Source organism: Manis pentadactyla, chromosome 1 (genome assembly GCF_030020395.1).
Source record: "Manis pentadactyla isolate mManPen7 chromosome 1, mManPen7.hap1, whole genome shotgun sequence".
NCBI classification, from domain to species: Eukaryota; Metazoa; Chordata; class Mammalia; order Pholidota; family Manidae; genus Manis; species Manis pentadactyla.
This window is the reverse complement of record NC_080019.1, coordinates 218,915,911-218,937,962: the sequence shown is the minus strand read 5'-3', so window position 1 is coordinate 218,937,962 and position 22,052 is coordinate 218,915,911. Positions and strand designations below refer to the sequence as shown.

The 22,052-nt window shown below is 43.0% G+C and overlaps 1 protein-coding gene across 13 annotated transcripts in view; it reads right to left on the bottom strand.

Moving 5' to 3' along the window:
• The window catches only part of FOXP1 (forkhead box P1), a 568,729-nt gene that overhangs the window by 78,820 nt on the left and 467,857 nt on the right, over nt 1–22,052 (bottom strand). For 9 of the 13 annotated variants that reach the window (XM_057507395.1, XM_057507378.1, XM_057507370.1 and 6 more), the window contains 3 exons: nt 9,573–9,710; nt 8,424–8,513; nt 2,975–3,125 (listed from right to left, as the gene is read on the bottom strand). In XM_057507395.1, coding sequence (XP_057363378.1) covers nt 2,975–3,125; nt 8,424–8,513; nt 9,573–9,710 — 379 coding nt within the window. Of the gene's footprint in view, nt 1–2,974; nt 3,126–8,423; nt 8,514–9,572; nt 9,711–20,783; nt 20,938–21,135; nt 21,585–22,052 lie in introns of those variants that run through there. The other 4 variants (XM_036878338.2, XM_036878339.2, XM_036878337.2 and 1 more) reach the window with 4 other exon arrangements.

Genomic DNA, 22,052 nt, shown 5'->3' with positions numbered 1-22,052 from the left:
AATTCTGGGTCAAACTTCAGTACGATAAGTTCTAAGAACATTCTCATCAGATTTACAGAGAAGCAGTCAAATCACTTTCTCCCACCAATGCTACACCTTGTTAGTGATGTTCAACTGTTAGTTCAGTGGAAACCACCGACCAAAGGATGCGGTCATCTGATGGCCAAGATCTGTAAGACTCTATCATTATAGAATTAAGACAGATCAAAAAGGGATGCTAGTCATTCAGCAGACTAAATGGCTATCAAATTTCCAAACACCATCATGCATGTCTTCCAAAATGATAGATAGGAATAACAGTACCGAGTTAAACAAATCTACTAACAGGTACATAATCCAGCATGTAACTTTCTCTGCAGTTTGCATTTTAAAAATTAAAAGCCAGCATGATATTGAGGTGTATTGCTACATGCGATTGTTGGTGCCAGGGAGGTTCAGGTGACTGAGGAAAACAGGGTGAAGCAGCAGCAGTTCTTTTGAAAGGACACCTACAAGAAATAATAAACCCTGTCTGCCATAAGGCAATTCGCCTTAAATTGTTAATTAAGCAAAATAGAAGACCGTATGGTAATCTTACAAACAACAAACCCTCTGTTACATAAAAATATAAAGCCTTGCCAGAAAAAACCCAGAAACCTTCAAAGTATTTCTCTCTGTTCATACATTGAAATCTACCTACATGTCAAAGGTGACTCAGCCAAGGCCATGAGCAGGTGTGTAAAAGAATCCTGACCATGGTATCATAAAGTGGGCGTTACCAGCATTTTTAACACATGACCCCTGCGCCTTGCTACATTCCTTTTTCCAGGACAACCGGTGCCTTCATTATAAAAGAAAATGCGGACACAGGTTTAAAAAATGTATGTTGTGGGGACAGTTGACAGATTACTGTTCATGGAACTCAATTTTACAACCCCAGGTATCACTGGCTCAAAGACAAACAGTTGATCAACCTTTTTTTGTCCTTGTACATGTGTACCCAGGTGACCATGTTCAAGCAGGCAGAAAGTTGATTTAAACCTCATAATGACATCAGTTTTAAGCCATCATGTCTTCGATCAAAAAAAAAAAAAATTGTGTTGTACTCCAATATGACTGAATTCTCCAGCCACTTTGGGCAACGGGGTAAGGAAGTCAAAACCAACCTCCCCATTCCACAGAAGATGGCAGTGACTCTAGCAGTGTGCTCCACTGCGAGAACCCAGCTCCGGAAAAATGTGTATTTATTTATGTGTATGCATCTTGGGCACACATAAAGGCCTCCTGAGATTTTAAAGATGCGTCTTCCGAATGTTGCAGAGGCTAACAGAGCAGACTGCTGGGCCTATCAATCAATGCCACGACTGGTGAGTTACCTGCCAGAGTCTCTGCTATGTTACTGCAGAGATTACGCCGCGTGCCTCCCACATTCTTTTCTTTCCCGTTACCCACGAGCCTGTCTTGTCACTGCCCAAGTGACCTCCTCTGGACAGCTTAACTGAGGTACTCTAACAATGAACCTTAGTGAGCAAGCTTAAGTATAGGAGCGGTGGGAAAAGATGAGAGGTTGAAGCCTGAGACTGGTTGGGTGCGTCGGAACAGCCTGCAACGCTTCTGCCAACGAACCCGAAGGTGTAATTAATGCACGTTGTAACATCTTCCAAGCACAAAAATGCATTAGCCCCTGTGTCCTTTCTTTTCCCTTTGTACTGCTCAGTTAGCAAATCCTCTATCTTGACAGCAATGGACATGGTGATTATGTACCAAGCAGTCGCACAGTGATGGCCAGAATGGGGAGGTGGGGCAAGGAGGACATGATAACACTATCCTGGTCTCAACACTGAAAACACAAACAGAAACGAAAAAAAAAAAAGCCAGAAAGGACAGAAGTGGGGTGTGCTAGACTCAAGAGAGAAGATTCAAATGTAGACATGCCTCACCGGCTCCATCTGACACCAAAAGTTATTGAACAAATGACGGAGCGCCTTCAACCCCATGAAGGGTAGAGGAGGTTCCACATTTCAACCCCCTTCAAAAGGCAACTGAACCTTAAGGCTGCAGCTTCCAGCCTTTAAGGTACATATATATATACACACACATCCAAATCTACTGGAATTGAAATAATAGGGAGTTTCAGGAGGCAACTGACATCTGCCTGTGCCAGGTATGGGATGGAGGGATCGTATTTCAAACACAGCATGCCTCTTCTTCCCTCCGTCCTTCTAGTTCTGAATAATCCATCTGTGTTCACATCACACATGCGAAAGAGTCTCTAAACCAAGAGGGTGCCTTAAAAACAGCGACAGTACTCATTTGTTGCCCGTGCCTAACACCCAGGGGAAGAACATGCCAGTGATTTTTCAAAAGAAATTCTTGAATCCCTGGAATCTGGTTGCTTTTCAAGGAATTCCAGTCTTTGCGGAGCTGGGAGCTTAGAGATGGAACCGCGACCTGTTCTGATGGCTGCAGAACTACACTGCTCACAAACCAGCAGTCAGAGGAGTGCAAAAGAGAAAGGAAAAAAGAGAGAACTCACCAATAAACAGCCCTGCCTTTTGTAACAGAAAGAGATTCGTTTTAATTGCTTATAGAAAGATAAACCTGAATTTATCCTAGATATGAAAAAGGGGCATTTATAAAGCATTACCAAGATTTAAAACAGGACAAGTCACTGGATATAAAATACATCTGCGAATGACTAACCAAAGCCTTCGAGAAATTCATTTGTGATTCCAAACTGAGACACTAGGATATCTGATTAAAAGGCTGGATACATCAAAGAAAGCAGCACTGCTGTCTCTGTGCGGCAGCGGGAGCTCCCTGCTGCGGCGCCGCCTGCGGACGGGCCTGTGTCCTCCCCGGGCGTATGTCCCTCAGCTCCTGTAAAGGCCATCCCTTCTCACCCCGGCCGGCTTCCTCTGCACGTGGCCACGGACACCTACCGCAGGCGCACACGTACACGCGCCCCGTCCCGCCTGGTGCCCCGCACGCTTACCCTGGGTGAGGGGCTGCAGGGGCAGGGCGGGCTGGCCCGGCTGCAGCGGCAGGAGGCCCTGGCGTTGCAGGGACAGGACATGCTGCTGCTGGAGTTGCTGCATCTGGAGGAGCTGCTGCTGGAAGGCCAGCTGCTGGGCGGCCACCTGCTGCTGCAAGACACCAGGAGGGAGACGTGAGATGCCGCACCCACCCACGCAAGCTTAAAGTACAGATGTTTCGACACACACCGTTACTGTCAAGCACACGGTCACTAGAGCTTGGTGGAGGGCTCGGTGTCGAGACTGGTGTCAGGGGACAGAACGAACCCATTAGTCCCAGAGACGTGGGGGCGAGGTCTCGCCCCTCTGCCGCCCGCTCCCCCAGGACCATCTGGCCGCCCAGCCTGCTTTGCCTACAGTGCAAAGGGCCTGAGCTTTCATAGGCAGGAGGTGGGCTTCTGCACTGGGAAATTTTTAAATTATTTACATGAGAAAGGAGACAGTATCCGTTTCATCTGGAGGGATTTGAACCCTGGACCTGTGAGGTGTGAAAGGACAAGTTGCCTCCCTCCCACCTGCACCGGGAGCTTTTAACTACTCTGTTTATCACTTCTGACATAAATAAATGAGAAAAAATCAGACCTTTGAAGAAGAAAAACTTCATCTAATATTGTTAATTAGCCATGACAAACGATGAAATAACATTGTAAATCTTTCATAGAAACAGCCACTAGATTTTAATTACACACATTCATAATTTAGCAAACAACACTGTACTCGACTCTGAGTGTTTAACAAGGACACTTGAAGCTTCAGATGCCTTTACTTGGCTTTAGATTCTGAAACCCCTAGGTCGGCCCACTTGTCCTCCTTCCCCACCGCTCTGTTCTTGCAAGGAAGGGGGCTCCATGATATGATAAATATCTTTTTGTTGATTGGACAATGACAGGAGGAAAACTTTTGTTGTGTAAAACATCAATACATCATTCCTGTGTTTAGCAGGCCTTGTTCCAGCCAAAAAAATTAATGTAGATTTCCTCAGTAATTATCTGAGTGATAGCAAGATAATACAGTGCATTAGTACAATAAATAGAAGGAAATTATCTAATATCCTTAATCTGCTAGGAATCAAATCGAGGTGTAGGTCTTAGCCACATTATAGCTAACAATTTTGAAAAGGAAAATTAACCCTTCTTAAACCATATGCACCCCCAACCCCCACCCACCCCACCACAACACACACACACCACACACACACACAAAGGTTCTTTAAGAAAAGATCAAGATCTGTTTTCCTAGTCCTGGGTATTCAAAACATCAGAGACTTTTGCAACTAAAAGGACTACGCAACCCTTTCAGAGCTTCTAATAACTATACTTTACAAACAACTGCATTCACTTAACCTAACACATGACCTTGATCTGATACATCCATAAAATGTACGTGTATCAAGACCTTCTGATGGCAAGTTCAAAGGAAGAGAAAAATGGTGGTTTCCTTTCAGTCTCCACGTAGTTTATTTTACAGTAAAAACCATCATTCTCATATTAGCAACCAATTTCAGACTTACTACCATGCCACTGAGAAAGTTAATTGAGTTTCACTCCAAAAAACAAATCTATACCACTAACAACAAAAATTTAAATAAATTTAAATGAAAAGCCAGTGTTTTCATTTTAAGAACAGCATGCATAAAATGATCCAATTGTTTTCACCCCTTCCCAAGTTATCACATTAATGTAAAACCCAATGATAGTTATATTCATGTCAAAATGATTTTTTCATTCTTCAACAGATATTAATTCAAGACATTTAATAGAAAGGGGAAAGGAAGGGAAAAAAAAAACACTGCCACAATAGAAGATGGGGGGGATTAGCTCTTCTTGAAGGAGAAAATGATGGTGGGGGGACGGTAGAGGGGGCGCTGGAGTTTGGGGAGGGTGTTTCCTGTCTTACTGTAAATGAAATGTTTAAAAACTTTGTATTTATATAAAATGACTGATGGCTTTTCTGTTGTCTCTGTGGCCATCCTAGAAAAGCTCATGAAAGCTGTCCACGTTTGAAACGCCAGGATATAAAAGTATACAAGGCCCATTGTCCAAAGAAAGAATTTAAAAGCAACACTGGTTGCCAAACTGTGCTCCCCACCCAGTTACCAAACACAGGATACGAGCCCGTTTGTTTACTTCTCACAATTGAATGCATACAAAAAAGGTCTCCGCGCAGTCCCCTGACAGGTCAGTAGTCAGTGCTAAAATGCTAAAATGCCCTGATAAACCTCGCATTTTGGATCCCCTCCCTAGTGCTGCAGTCAAAGGTCTGTTTTCCTTTCTTGGGCTCCTCCCTACTGCCTAACATAAACTGTCATAACTGCTCGGACAAACGGCCCTTTTAAAACAATCAACTTAGTCTACCTCACCCGTACAGGATAGGAATTTTTTTTTTTGTAGCCTGACTTTTAATGAATCCCACCTTCTACTTTCCACACCCATTCCGTCAAATATGAACGAGCAGTCATTTAAATAGCTGCATGGGGCTGCAGAAGATGTCTCTCCTCAGGAAGGTTTTGGGACTAATTCCACGTGGAGGCGAACTTTTTCAGGGAAACATCTCGAGGCCAACTTAAGGAAAAGGCAAATAAAGGCACATTGTCCTGGCTAAGGAACAAATGTCTCACTGCAAAGATAATCAAAGGGAGAAAGGTGAGGAGCGGGCGGGGGGGGGGGGGTGCTGACGATTAAAAATTATGAGCCACTAATGACTGGGGATTCAGTAGATTAATATACCTGTTCCATCTGTCAACATCCAAGCTCAAACCTTGTTAAAATCATAACCACCAGGCCACGTCATGAAACTGCTACCTGGTGACCCCGTTTCATTGTCGTACACAAGGACCACCGCCTGCATGGTAATTCAGGAGATGACACCCTCACCTCTCAGGAAAATAAGGCTCCCTTCATCACCTCGGCGACAGGTCTGGCCGGACCCACCGGCACTGGGGGAGACCTGCCTGTGGTCTGCCTCCCGCTCGGGATGCAAGACAACACACCTCCTGTGTCACCTCCGCCTCCAAACATGACAAGGTGTGACTCCAGCAGATGTCCTGGAGCATCCACAGCGCTAACCCCCGAGCCTCACCTTCTCCTTCGCCAGACCCAAAGGATTCCCTCTTTGCCCCGACTCCCTGCCGAAACTCAGACGCCACCGTCACCTTTGTATGCTGAAACGCCCCCTTTCTGGCGGCACCAATTTGGGAGAGTCAACTTTTATCCTTCCTTCTGCTGTGGAACTTTCCCCTTCACGTTTCTCCATCTGCCCCCTGAGCTCATCTGAACTTTCATGTTCTCCCAGCGTGCGGATGTGCATTCCAAACCATGTCTACCAGACCAAGTAAGAGGTTAATAAGAAGTGGCAACAGAAAGGAAAAACACAATCCCTGGCAACTGATAAGAATGACAGTGGCAGCCCTTTTTTTGTTTGTCTTCAAATATAGAGTTAAAGATCTTTAAAAAACTAAATTTTGACGCCTTTGAAAAGAAAGAAGCACAAAATAACAACAGGGGGTTATTGCCTGCGAGCCACAGGGGAGAAACTCCATAATTCTTATTCTCCCTTTTGAAGGCTGTTAGAAACCTGATTCAAAAAAGCAACAGCAGAAGGGGAACCCTCTTGAGGCTGTAACCATTTCCTGTGATCATGCATAATGTGCTTCAAAAGTGGGTTTTTACCAATTCTGTTGATCAATTGCACCTCCTTCATATCCCTTCTTTTTTCTGCTGTGTTTACATCTGATGTGACTCAATGACAAGCACTGTCTGAGACTGCGAAACAGGCCTGTCATGTTGATTTATGGGCGCATCAAACCACAACTTGTCCAAACTGAAGCTCGCAGTTCATTAATTAGAGAGTTGTGACTTTGAAGTCAGCTTTCAGACTGTGGTTTTTAACATTTGGCTTAATTTATATGCTCTTGAATGTGGATCTCTAAGGAAAAAACTGAAATTCCCTTCTTGTCTTTGAACTTCTTTTGACCGCACAATAATCATTTCTTTGTCCAGAGTGATGCCTGCGATCCCAGAGTCATTAGCGCGCATTGAACTGCCACTGATGAGTAAGCCCTACTGAATTAGAAAAACAGCCAGCAAAACAAAGCTGAGAGCCTTCTGCACAGTGATATCTCACAATTACATGCCTTCCCTCCCTGTGCCATTTCCATTTTAATTACTGTTAGTCCTTTAGATTTACATTTTAGACACTTTTTAATCTGGTCCCTTTTTTATTATAGCAGCGCCTGGTAGCGTGCCACTGTACTTAAGGTTGTGTCAGCATTTTCATTAAAACACCTCCTCCCCGGCACCCCGAAACCTCCCCTACTCGGCAGGGGTTTAGATCCAGGCTGCTAACTTGGCAGGGCATGGAAAAGGTACCCAATTTGTGTTGAGGGAGGAGCTGGCAAAGGGAGACTGTCTGGGTCATTCCCAGTGCGGAGAATTAGTGCCGCCTGGCATCCATGATCACGAGAAGGACAGGGACGTGGAGAAAGTTGCCTGGTGAGACCACAGCAACGCAAGTGGCCGCCTGCTTTAGGGCCAGTTAAAGAAGCTGTTAAATCGCACTCTGAGCTGTTTGTCAAGCAATAAATGGCATTATTCCAAGGAGAACTCTTAAATAAAAGAATTTCCATCCACTGTAAGAATAGGAGGGGTAAGTGGCATCGGATAACTTGGGAATGGGCAGAAAGATGTCATGATAATGCATCCATGTGCACAGATGCTCGCCCAACTGCCTGAGCTGCATCCACAGAACTGTGTACATGGTGAGATGGAACCCCTTTCTGGGAAGGCCAGAGCATTTACAGAGCTAATACTGTCACCTCAGTGGGTGGGGTGGCACGTGCAGGAACCCCAGAGCTAGTACAAAGTGTTGTGCACGCTGGATCTCTGTCACATACGTCCCTTTAGCAATTATGATATGTACAACCTGCAGGAAGAGGTTCAACAGAGACAGGGGTGTTCAATCTTGTTCTGACTTTTTTGTTTTATCTGTTGAATCCCACAAGAGATTAATCCTTCAAAGGCCATCGCTGTACACCCAAGCTCTCTGGGCTCGAAAAACACCAACGGTGCGTCCAAGAAAAATTTTACCCAATGCACCTCACTTCCCCCAGGTGCCTCTGGGCCCTCAGTTGTACCAGTTTGCAGAAGTACCCAGAAGGTTCTGCCCCAGACCCCACTTCCCGGTGCTCACACAGGACATGCCTGCACTAGTGATATCAAATAGGTGACAACAAGCAAAGGGGACCCAGAAAAAATCGGAGAGGAAACAGGACAATAACTCCTGGGCTGAAAGCTGAGAGCCGACAGAGTCAGCTTGGTTGTGCAATCATTTGAAAGATGAATGACAGTTTAATAGCCACTGGATAGTCCTCCGGGATCTGTGGTTTGAAAGTAAAATACGTATTGTCGGTACCTCTTTAGGCTGTTTTCCAGCATGCTGTTGTTGTAAAAGTTGAAGCTGCAACTGTTCCTGTTGTTTTTTATAAAACTCTTGAAGCTGCTGCTACAAAGGAAAGAGAGGACGGTAAGAAACAGAGGGTAGCGCCCATCCACTGTCCCTGCTGGTGCCATACACAACTGTGATTTGAAAAATAGCATCCTTTTATCTATAATGGCCTGACCTTTAGTTTGAAACTGAACAATAAATTTCAGCGCACCCTGACTATTCTTGGCATCATTGTTTGAAAAGTAATCTCTAAAATGAACTGATGAAAAACATACCGTTTTCTAGACAAACTAATTAAAATAAGGCAGGGAATGACCTTTGATTATACAGCAAAGCCAAAATACCCTTTCTGAGTCTGGTGAATCTCTACCGAGAACCGTGAGCACGCTTCCTGAATGACAGGTGCGCAGTGTTGAGGGGCGGCAGCGACAGCCTGGGCAGCTTGCTCTGCACCCTGTCCCCGCCACCTGACCCCCAGCAAGTCCTGTCACTCCAGCATGAACCTCCTCTATTCGGTTCAGGGGGTACATGCAGTCTGAAATATTAGGTCCCCATCGCTCAGTGGCAGCCACAAGTTCGTTTCCGCCACCAGCATACATCACAGAAGTAAAATCAATTGGGCACCTTAAAATTAACCAATCCCGAAATGCTTCTCTCTACATTTCGAAGAATTCTGTAAGCTTCTGATTCTTTATGTTTAAAGGAAAAATTCTGTAAGCTCCCGAGTTGAAATGGGGACTTCAAGAGCTGTCACAGTTAAACCTGCTCCCAGTGTGCTCCCCGTTTTGCTTTGATTCACGCCATTTAGAAGCCTCTGGGCTTACCAAATAAAAGAGTGTAAAGCTACATAAGCCTAAAAGACCTTATTTTTACCAAGTCCAATTACAGCCCTAATCTCAGTCCATCGGGTCCTCTCCAGGCCCAAGCCCGAGTCGGTTCAGCAGGGTCCTTCTCTTCCAGGGATGCAAATGCAGTGGATTATGCAGGAGGATGTGTGTCCTGCCCCACCCGCCCCGCCCTGCAATGGGCACAGGCACCGCCGAGGGATAAAAAGGGGCTCTGAGCGGAGCCATGGGTGCTGGATTTCACGGGAGGCCCGGGGCAGCGGACAATTACCTGTTGAAGCATGAGGGCCTGCTGCTGCTGGAGGAGAACCTGGAGCTGCTGAGGGCTCAGCACTTGTTGCTGGAGAATCTGCTGCATTTGCTGGGGAGTGATAACTTGAGGTGTCATCATAGCCACTGACACGGGAACCTAGAATGTTAACGAAGGATAAATAGGAAGCCAGGACATCTCACGCATGCAGCGCTCAGCCTTCCAAGTTCAGTGCAGACTGTCATCGGCCCGCTTCCAGAACTGACCAGCGGCCCATGCACCATGGATTTATCCAGAGGGGATGCAGCCACAGCTCCAACTGCATCTATGATGGAGCTTATTTGGTATAAAGGAAAGGAAGAGAAATGCTAACAGCACTGAGAGGTGTTCCAAGCAGTCTCGCAAGCACACTGGGGGGTCAGGGTTCAACAAATGGTCTCTGGAGTTAGCTTAGAACAATCTCAGTTTCTTATTAAGAATGGGTCTTCGTCACAATGAGCTGTACAAAGTTAATGCAAGCCTGAATTTTGTTTTAGGGAAGAAGGCAAATGGGAACCAGTACCTTCGTGGCTGGAGCTAATGTGATCCACTTCCTCTGGGCACAATGATTTTAAGAGCAGTCAATGAATGCTTAGTCTTGCGGGTAACTGAACCTTGGACGCACCTTCTGAACTTAAACACAGGCCCTTCCTAGGATGCCTTTTACCCTTCCTTACTCACCCAGCATACAGATGTCTCAATTCTTTCATATTATGTGCGATACCATTAAAAGCCGCTTTCCATGACATTTCAGTGACAAACAGCTACAGTGATGAACTTGATAGCATTTCATATTTGCAACTGTTAACACGTTTCTGCACGGGCATCTCTGTGAGAAACCTGCACAGTGTATCTGAAAGGATGATGTCTTGTTCAGATAAAACACTGACATTAAAATGACAGGCTGTCTTGGCCAAGGTTACACAAATTGTATTCAAGCGGATACCTAATGACAATGCTATGAATTCTGCAAGCTTTCTAGAATGTAATTTAGCTATTCAAAATAATCACTGCACTTGTGTTTAATTTGCAGACTACATGAGAACCATTTTGTCAGTCCCCGTAATACAAGAAGACTATTTCATGAAAAATCAACCCCCCCAAATAAAAAGATAAGGAAAGAAAAAAAACAATGAAAGAGAAGACAAAACCTGTATGTCTTCTAACAGTAATATTTAAGCATCTTACTTTTCTCTGGTTTCTAATCATACATGTGACAGCAAGAATCTAGAAGCAGTAAAGGATATACTTTGTTAAAAAGGATCTGCTGTCATCTCATGTATTACAATAAAAGGTAATAACATGTTTTGCACTTTGCCTGTGTGCCACTTAAAAAAAAAAAAACCAGCAGACAATAGCTGATCAGAAGATAAAAGAATTAAAAAATCTTTCAGGGGAGCAGTAAGCAAAAGGGAAAAATGCAGTATTAATTTTATGTAACATAATGTCTTAATATGCAGTTTGTCTTGACTTTTTCACATGATTTGTCCTGTCATTTGCATAGCAAGCTCTCATTCCTAATTTCACAGTCATTATGCACTGATGTCCCGATTTCTCAGCATCACTAATTTTCATGAACTAAAAATGGTTCCTGAAGGTCAGATTCATGTACAGTGAACATCCCCACTGTTGTTGTGGGCATGTTTTGTGGGGGATGTTTACATGCAAGTTTCACACTGTTTGGAAAACACTAACTAGAACATTTGAAAAATTTCATTAACCCAACTCTGGAAGGTCATCAACAAATTCTTCCTAATGCAGTGGCCTTTTAAGTGTAGATGTAGATACACTGTAATTTAAAACAGATGGGCATGTCTGAATATTTTTATATGCAAAAAGGGACAGATGTATATGAATGGATAAATTATCCTTTTAAAAAGATATTTCACAGCACGAAATACCACCAATGATTAGAACAGTGAACTTGCATTCAATCTAGGGTAAACACTAGACACCATCAAAACACCTAGCCATCTATAAATTAATTCCAACTGGTCTACATTGTCTCCACACACAGGGAACTTTCTGAGTTTTGCAGTATGTCCCGGGTGCCAATCACTTTCTTCTGAGCTGCTAGGGCCAACATATCACAATAGAAGTTTACTTTTCCTTGAGAGTTGCATCATCATAAGGGAGGTTTCGTTAAGCAAACAAAAGAACCATGTTTAAGGTTTCTTTTTTCCTCTGCGTTTCTTGGATGGTGTACAATATAAATATTCTTGAGCCAAATTTCTGCTGGTGATGAACAGGAAAACAGACAGGAATAGGGCGGTGTAAGATCTAAACTGGTGATGAACACGAAATTAACAGTGTTATAACAGAAATTATCACAGAGACAACCTCTTGGGTCATACCTTTTAAAAGAATGATGGAAAGCCTATGCTAGGAAGGGAGACAGGAGACTTTGGTGGCAGGGAGTGGGGGGGATGCGACGGGACTCCGGCTCTCGACTGGGGTGCTGGTCACACAGATGTATACAACTGCCCAAATTCCTTCAACTGTACACTTAAAATGAGTGCATTTTACTGTATGGAAATTATGCTTCAGTGTAATCGATTTAAAATTTTTTAAAAAAGGAAGAAGTGACATATACAGATAATGTTAAACCTTTACTTGTAGCCAATAGTTTAAACCATTTCCCATAGTTTAAGAACTATTTGCATCTTGTAGCTCTGTTAGAGAGCAGTAAAATGAACCTGAGACTGTCTCCTTTTCTCCCTTTGGACATTTTGATGGAGGTGCTGATGAGTAGTGAAATGCCAAAGTAGCTGGCACAGACAAAAGAGGGACAGGCCAACAGCCTGAGTAATGAACCCTCCAGCCTGGTGATCGGGTGCCTGGACAATCAGAAGTGGGCCATTACATCACGATGGCCCTAACGCTGTTTCTACTATTTGAAACCACATTTTCACACCAGGTTAGCTTTGTGCCCCTGCAATACGCTCGAGAGTAACTGATAAATGTGATAAAACTGAGATTTCCGCCAAGTTTCTGCTCCAGCATGTCATGAAAATAGGTTATGGGAAGCCTTCACAAACATATCCAAATGGACCAGAAACCCCTGTGGGGTGGAAAAGGGGAAAAAAAAAAAAGAAAAAAAAATTCTGAGCATAGTTCAAGGCTTTAAATAGTTAAGAATTATAGCCTATGCATCCACTCCCTTAACTCCCAACATCCAACTTTTTCATGTAGCTAGGCCCTGCTAATACTAGGATTCAAAGGGCATGCAGTACCAGCGAGAGGCTATTATAGCCCACACTTTATTGCCCATTACTACTGAGGTCATTAGCGGCAAGAGTGATTGTACCGGTCTTAACCTATTGATCACTGTAACTACTATCATTTAATCCTGTGTTGAATGTCTGGAAAGCAGCTAAAGGCACACAGGAGAGAGTGCTTTAGCATTGAGAAATATGACCAAAGCTTAGAAATTACACTTTGATTCATAAAATCAAGCCAGTGGTTTAAATCAATAGTATTTAGAACAGTCATGTGAATTTTTAACTGCAGCACACTACTTTTTTATGGGCCCCTCTTTTCAGGGTAGTCAGTCAAAACTAAACTTTTTTTTTTTCCTGATTCTATACGATCTAGCTTACCCTCCTTGAGAATAAAACGTTAATTTCTGATGTTTTGCGTGCCACGGGGCTCGTGCTTAACTGAAAGTTCAATAGAATTCTTTTCTTTCTCAAATGACAATTTAAATATGATGCCAAAAAAAAATTATATGCCCAATACTGTAACTACCTTAACTGTTTGAGTATATAGAAATGAGTATGTTTTATGAGTTAACAATGAATCATAGAAGGCAATTTATGAAGAACTAGAATGATTCTGTCTAGCTGCCTTCAGGGATCAGAAATTCAAATTAAACTTCTGGCAGACATTTAAAGAATGCTAGCATACAAAACTGAATTTTAAAACACACACACACACACACACACACACACACACACACACACACACACAGCTAACACTCCTTGGTTGAGTTTCGAGAGGAAATCGTGAATTAAAACGCACCCCCCCCTTATTATACACTGTTGACTGATAGCCATTGGGTGTGGCTGATCCCAGGTGCACAGAGAAAGCTGGGGAAGGGCAGAAATACAGCTGTGCCCAGGCCATCAGAACGCGGCTAGCACGGGCCTGCTGCCACCTTGATGCCAGCCACTGGCATAGTGTCCTTAACATGAACAAGTGCTGTTAAAGCCCATACAATGCTCTGTAAATTGTGCCTGACACCGTTTTCTTTTCCTTCAAATCGACTTTCTATCATCTGCATGCTAGAAGAGTATTAAAATAATATGTCTTATTATTTTCTTTTACTCCCACCACAGAAAGGTAGGTGATGGGAAGGGGGGGGAAAATTCGAAAAAAATAAACAAGCAAATAAAATCCCCCCACAGAAACAATACTTGCTTCTAAACTAGGAGACAATTGGAGGCACGGGGTGGGAGGGGAGAGGCTGTAGTACAAATACTGAAAATAACACGTTATCATTTTTCCCCCTTCAGCTCACACTCACATTAATTTCAGGTAATTACTGCCCAGTATAAAGAAATTTTGTACATTTTGTACATCAGTGTCTTCTTGTAATTGCTATGTGTACAGATAATAAAAATGAGAAGATAGAAAATGGTAAATATTCTTTTATTTAAATGAATCTAGATTAATAATTGAGAGACTATTTCTAAATCTCTGTTTACTCCCCACGTGTGTGTCCCAGGAAACTGGAGTTTCTTCTATACTTCTGGCTGTGTCTGGGTGATAACTGACCAGGTTAGGCAGTGTCACCTGCTTCAGTAAACAGTAAGAGCAAAACAAATTACATGACAAGGCTCCAGAATATCAAAACAAAACCAAAGAAAATGGTTTATAAATAAAGAGGAAAAAAGAAAAAAAAACAATTATGCCAAATTTCATGTGACCATAGATAGAGAAGCTAGCCTATGTGAAAGGAAAGAAACATAACACTTGGCAGCCCCTAAGAAAGACAACAGTTTTCATAATTAATAAGTCAATGGATACAACTGATATATTGGCAAACATAAAAGTTAGGAAGCTTCTATCTATTTCCCCCTGGTATTTACAAAGAAACGCATACACAGACACACACACACACACACACTCTCTCTATGCAAGGGAGCTGGATCATAGGGAAAGAAAATACATTTCTGACATAATATTTCAGTCTTAAAAAAAAAAAGCCTGCTATTCAGGTGGAAAGTATAATTCTGTTTCATTATGGAATTCTGCTTTTTGTGTAACTCTTTAAGGCTTAGCTATTTTGCCACAATACTGTACAAAGCATTAAGGCAGGTAATGGTTATTATATTAATGCAAAATTATCTAAGTAGTCAGTCATTAGCATAACTGTTCTCTCAGTAACAATACAACCACCTATTAAAATTTGAGGAAAAAAAAAGACCTCTTTAAAATGCAATTAGCATTTCATTTTTTATCATATTGTTTATTACATTCTATCAAGAAAGGCTATCTTTCTTTCAGGAAGAATTGTATGGCCAAGACTTGCCTGCCAATCAGGAGTTATTTCAGGTTATCAACCCTAATAAGCAATCTCTAGCAGAGCACTCCGAGCTCTTCTTTTGTCTTTAAATTTTAAAAAGTGGCATAAATTCATATTTGTTTACAGCAGAGGCATTAGTGGAACTTAACTGCTCTGCTGTAACGTTTCCCGTGCATATACAAGGTTACTCCACTAAGTGCCAGCATAATTGTTTTAGCTCTAATAAATATCAGCTTCATTTGCATAAAAATGTAAAGTTTACATAAATTAAATGGCTTCTCCTTTAGCATTTGTTAAATACAGGAAACAATGGAAGCTACACATGAAAATAATCATCCAGTAAGCACTAATCTTTTCAACCTAGCAACTATTATTGTTATTTATTATTATTTAAATCAAGAGAAATGCCTCCTCTTTCCTTCCTCAATCTCCTTCTTCTGTAGGAGGCTTGGAAAACAATTTCGTGCACGTGAGTCAAACCTGCTGTGACATTTTATATTAAAAACAACAACAAAAATCATTTCTAAGTGCTGCAAATAGGAGGGGGGGGGGGGGGTGGACCGTTCCAAGAAGGGCTGTCAGAAAAGATTCTATCCACAGACGCTTTTTAGCTGTTGAGCAGAAAGGGAAGAGGCCCTGGCTTGTAAGTTCTCTTTAAATGGAAACATTATCCAAAAATAGTGAAAGAGACGGCAACTATATCAACCCTATTTGAAACACATATATGATTAGAATAAAGAAAGTTAACTTGTAGATACAGTTGTAGATTAATGGATACTGTTCAATGAAGAAAAATAAAATGTTTATCTTTTGCAAATGAAACATTTTTCTACAACTAAGAATTAAATGTATAGGTCTGCTCTCAGCCTAGCAAATATCACAGGGAGCATAACTACAAATATCTGTTTTTTCCCCCTATTACTGACATGGAGAGAAAGGACTGCAATTGGATTTAAACATCCAAGTAGGCCAAAATTAGATCATCCCAAAGTTTTGTAAGGCCTCACTCAGGTGCAATCACTTTTTTTTACGATGACAACTTTAAGTTTCCCAAATTGTGCAGTTTCTCATAACTATTTCCAACACTGCCACCTTATACATCACAGTTAAGCTAAGGGACACAAATTAGATTCTAATGAGGAAACATCAGTTGCTTCTTTGACAATCTCACCATTCACTGATTTATTTCTAATGAAGACAAAGTCCAACCAACAGCCCCCTACATGCTAAAGGTCAAAATATGTTAAAAAATGCCTAGTAAAAGTAAGGCCATGGGAAGCCCGTGAGGATCCGCCTCATGAAGTGGGGTGACAATTAGAGTAATGGTACAAAAAACCATCTCCGGAAAAGGTAAAAAAAAAAAAAAAAATTAAGCTGCCACAACTGTAACAGGTTAGATGAAAAAAATCAAAATTTAATGTATTCTCTCCTGTGTCATCTTGTTTTGTCAAGACATCAAATAGAATTGGGAAGTACAAAATAACAAGCCCTTGAGAAATCACAAAAGCCGACCTTTTTGATGTTGTTGATTTACCTTGTTCTCAGTTATTTGAACAATGATGTTTCAGATTTAAGGGCAAGATAAAGCTTAAAAATTAAAATATGATACCAAGGTATTCTAAATAAGTGCACCCTAACATTTAGCTTGCACCTACACTGATTAGCTGCTTTTAAGCAGATTTGAAAATGAGGTCCAATGCCATGTATTCAATATTCTTTTTTCTCATTCTAAATTAATTTTTCTTCAAACAACTGCCAGGTAGGAAGAGGGACTCAGAGAAGATGATTATTACAATCCTACATAGAGGCCCGGTTTTGCTCTTTCCAGATAATTCAAGTCCCCACAATCTGCAAATGATTGTTTAACTAAGGGGTACCTGAGTTTTCCTTTTTAAAATGCAAGAAGATAGAGCTGAATGCTGAATGCCACGCAGAAGAGAAAAAAGAAGTATTGCACACTTTGAAATGATTGAAATGAATGTCTAGAAATATCACGCTGCATCCAAGAAAAGAAACCTTTCACCAAACAAAAACAAATTCAGCTTGGGGAGTTTAAGACAGTCCCCAAATCTAGCCAGGCAGGTATAGATACATACATAAAGCTACACTCCTTCTCTGTCCCCAAGAGATCCATCCACAGCTCATCAACAACGTAACCCTAGCCTCATGTGAAATATTATGTACAAAGATATATAAAATCAATATATCACAAAATAACGTTCTCAATTTCTATATGCAGAGAGCTGCTTCTACTAGGGCATACCTATGGACCCACAAACGCAGCCGTTAAAAACATGGGTTTAAAAGGCATTAAAAGTACATAACCCCCTATTTATAAGCACTACTGGAATTTGTAAAACCTGGACTAGTTAACGGTCATTTAATGATTACTAGTTCTTATCATGGCATTCATATGTTCACATCTAACACACACAGGCACAGTTTATATATTTATTTACTCTAGCCTTCTCTGTTCAACTGTTGCTGCATAATCCCCTGCTTACACATCACAAAGAGCTACCTGAAGTGGATTCTAACTGGGTACTGTATCTGCCCAGTTACTATGAGCAGAGTTTTAAGTTTCTCTTTAGTGCTGTTCATCTACATCTGAATCACATAATAAAAGGAACTATTCCAACCTTCCTTTTTGCCAATTCAAATTTTACTCAGATTTTAGTTCAAGCTGACTGGCAGGTTGCAATCTTCTCCCCTGATTGTCTCTGGAACATAGCACCTCAAAGATACTTTTGCCACATTCACCAAGATAAATCTGTAATTTCATTGCTTTTAATGAATCTGGATTTTAATTTCACTGTACCTTGCAACTGTGTGGAGGTAGGCTGAAAAGTTGCAGAACTGGTCAGTGTCATGAAAGGCTTTTATCTTTGAAGTGATTGCTCCTGACAACGTACAAATAAATACAAGGCAGTGACGGTGAGGGCTTTGTTTTTAAGGTACATTTAACTGCAAACAACAACAAAAAATGCAGACCAACCATTCTTATATTAAGCTTTCTGATGATTTATGGTTTACCAACTGAGCAAGGTTATGCAACACTGCATGCCTTCAGATGCATTATTTCAGCTAGTTGAGATTTAATTAAGACCACAGCCTCTAAAATCCCTGTCAAATGAAAATTCAGAGAAGACAATACACCATATATCCTCCTGCAGAATGTTTCCATTCCATCCTCTGGAAAAATATGAGTTAAATCACGTTTCTATGGCTGCAGACAAAAGTTCACTAATTTTGTTTTCTTTTGACACTTAGGTTGTTTTCTATTATATGTCATGAGATCATTCCCTTCCAGGGAGGGAAGAAAAAAAAATCAAGAGTGAAACACGTTGCAGAAAATGCACTTGACATTATTATCCAACATTATCATAGCTTAACTATGATGTCATTACATTTTCATATAATCAGCCCATGCTTAGGAAAGTTTCATTTACTGAAATATATTTATTTAAAGGCATTAACACAAAGAGGGAAGGCTAACTCCCTTGAATTACTCAGATTAAATAACTGACATGTTATGCTTCTCATTCCCTTAACTGACCAACTTTTTAGCAGATGAACTGCACATATGTGTAGGGAAGAAAGTTCTTAGGGCAAATAGAATATAAAACCCATTCTTTTCATTCTGTAAGTAGTCCTTAGGAGGGGGAAAATCCTTTTAGATTTCTTCTTATTGACTGGTATTGGCCGGTACTTCTCACTTTCAGAAAAAATTGATGATCACGGGGCCCTTTACCTAGCCCAGTGTATTTTTATTTGCATCATCTTAATACTTGGTTGCTTATCTCATGCCTTAGAAATGACAGGTGCCTGCAGCCTCCCTCTTGACAGGCCACTACACAAATAACTGTCTTGCCTGAAAGGGCTAATGCAGTACTAATGAACAATAAATCAACTTTGATTATCAAGTGTCAGCCCAATCCGTTTGCAGTTCAGCTCTATCACATCCTAGAGTAAGTCAGCCAGTGTCTCTGGGTAGGCAGTCTATATTTTGCTTTCAGTTTTACACACTTTTCGCTGAAATGTGTCAGGCAGCTACAAAGATTCATGGAAAATAGAAGTAGACCTTTCTGCATTTTATGCGAAGGCTATCAATTAGGAGAGAATGTGCTTCTGTCTCCATTTGGTTTACTTAGTGATGAGTCTCAACATTCAAGAACGCTTTGTATTCTTTTCAACAACAGTAAAGACCAACACATCAAATCCTAAACTAGAATCTTAATGTGATCATGTCTGAGGTCTTTGACAATGATGTGCTAGCTTGAACACTTCACACAAACCACCTTTGCACATACGCATTCCTCTTGGAAAATCTATTACCAACAAATGAACAAAAAGAGCAACTCAAGGCCGGTTCTAAAATAAAAACTTCACTTGATTTAAACTAAAAAGAAAAGAAGAAAGAAAAAAGAAAGAAACGGCTTCTTTAACACTGCCTTCCTAATGATAAAATAAATGTAACTTATTTTTTTCTTAAGCAGATTAGTCATTGATAGTATGATTCACATTTCCTGTTATCGGGCTTAATTTTTCCCCCAAATGTGTCACTTTCAGAATGCTGGAATCTATGGAAATGAGGTGATTTGCATTTTTAAATTGGCTTGATTAGAACATTTGGTCTGTGTGGACAAGAATATAAAATTATTAGATATTCTAACTTCTGCCTGGCAGGCCTGGAAGGAGTTAATCCCAAAGAGGAAGAGTATATGTACTTTGCTCTAAAACTTTACCACCCACTTCCTAAAGGTTCCCTCCTTCCCATCACGACACTTGGGGGGTGGGGGTAGTCTCATTTCCACTGACCGTCGTTCAGGCAGTTCTGACAGTTAAGTTAGCTACGTTCAGAGCCGGTTCAGACGAGAGCGCCTGGCGATGCCTCGGTCGGCTGCACGCTCTGCCCAGACTCCGCTCGCCACCTAATGAACCGGCGAGCCTCCCTAACCTGCCGGAGTGTCCCTTCGCCCGCCGGTTCCGGGGTGGGGCTTTCTTACCCCCTTCCTCTCCCCCTCCCCCCTTTACAGTGTGTGAACTCCCTGAATTTGAACAGCTAAGCTGAAAATAGCCTAGACAGATATAGAAACAAACTATCAGAAGCAACGAAACATCCACCCGGGTTACACTGAGATGGAAGGCTCCGTGTATGTTTCACACGCTCTGAAAGTGACATAAATCACACCCCAGATAGGTCCCCCGAAAGGAGTGATGGCGAGGGCTTCACCAAAGTGGCTGCGTGAAGGCCAGACGGGCAGAAAATGAATCGCAAACGAGAAAGAGCGAGCGAGCGAGAGCGCGAGAGCAACACACAGGCAGGACTTCCTCCAACTCTCAGCTACACCCCACCCAGGAACATTAAAAAAAAAAAAAAAAAAAAAACAAGGGCGAGCGAGCAAGGGGGCAAAAATCTCCCTCTCCAGGACCCACAGGCCTGCACCTCCCGCTTCCCGCCCCTCCGCGGCCTCCCCCGCCTCCACCGTTCGGAGCGCAACTCCCACCCAAGTTGGTAAACAGCGCCTGTTATTATTATTTTTTAAAAAGACTCAACTTGGAACCCCTCGGGCGCTCCTGCCTTCCCCCGCCAGGCCCCAGGAAGCGGGCTCCGCGGCGCCCGGGGACGCAGGGCGGAGCGGCGGAGATGAATCGGAGGGACCAACCTGGCACTCTCCATGTAGCCGCCAGGCGCGCGCAGCCGGCTCGGGGCGCCCGCGCGGGCCGGGCGTGGGTCCGGCGGCCTCGGCGTGCAGGCGGACTGCACGCGCGCAGGGGCGCTCGGCTCCGGGCTGACAAGACGCGCCGCCGCGCCCACCCGCCCCGCCCTGCTCCACCAATCACAACCCGCCTCTAAACACCCCGCGCGGCGCCGCGCCCCACACAATGGGCTCCGCGGCCCGCGGCCCGCGCCCGCGCCCCGGCCCCGCCGCGCGGCAGGTGAAACCACGCTCTGCTGAGATCCCGCTTTTGTCTCCAGAGCAACTCCACTTAATTGCGGTTAACCCTTTGACCTGCCTCCGGCTGACGTCGGGAAGCCGGGCCCGGCGCGCATCTCTCCCCGGGGCCGGGGCTGCGGGCTGGGTGCGTGTTCGCTTCGTCGTGGAAACTGACAAAGAGTTGTCCTGACCTCTCGGAAGAACGCCGGGCGGCAGAGGCGGAGGGCCCGTGCGCCCGGCGCCCAGCCGGCCGCCCCGAGCAACTGCTGGGAATCGGAAGGGGATGCGGCGCTCCGAGGCGGCGCAGAGAAGCGCTTTCCTCGAAAACGGCCTTGGCAGGAGAACTTTCGCTTCACGTCGATGGCTTCACCGAGTCTTGGCCTCCCCCTCCACCCGCTTTTCTTTCCAAGAGTCCGACTCGCCCTGGCGGGCTTGAGTGCTCAGAGGAAAAGTAGCCCGACAGGGGGGTTGAAATAAACAACCAAACGTGCCTCCTCGCCGAGCCAGGCTACTTCCCCTCTAGAACGACAGCTGCTAAAGAAAGCATCTGCCCCAAGTTCGCTAAGAAATAATTCTTTAAATTCCTTTCTTATTTATGCAACTACAGAGACAACAAAGCTCCTCTCAATAAGCACTTGAAGATGACCTCTATCAGAAATAGCCACTGCTCTGTAATGCTATTTAAAGATGCGAAGTGGTTTGCTTTGGTTTTTTTGAAAAAGGCACCAATATGCTAAACTTGGTTGACTCAACGGGCAGACTTAAGTGCCAGGTTCATTTCGTTAGTTTCGGCAGCTCTTTATTTGCCATCTTTACGTTTAGAGAAAAAGTTCTTGGCCTGCACTTCAGAAAGAAACAATTGAAACTCTTGACATTTTTATTACTTTTCTCAAAATACTCGAGGAAAAGGAGTAGTGACATCAGTGATTACCCTATTTTCCTTCAATAAAAAAAGGGCCACAAATCCTAACCCAGTAACACCAGAAGTTTCACTTG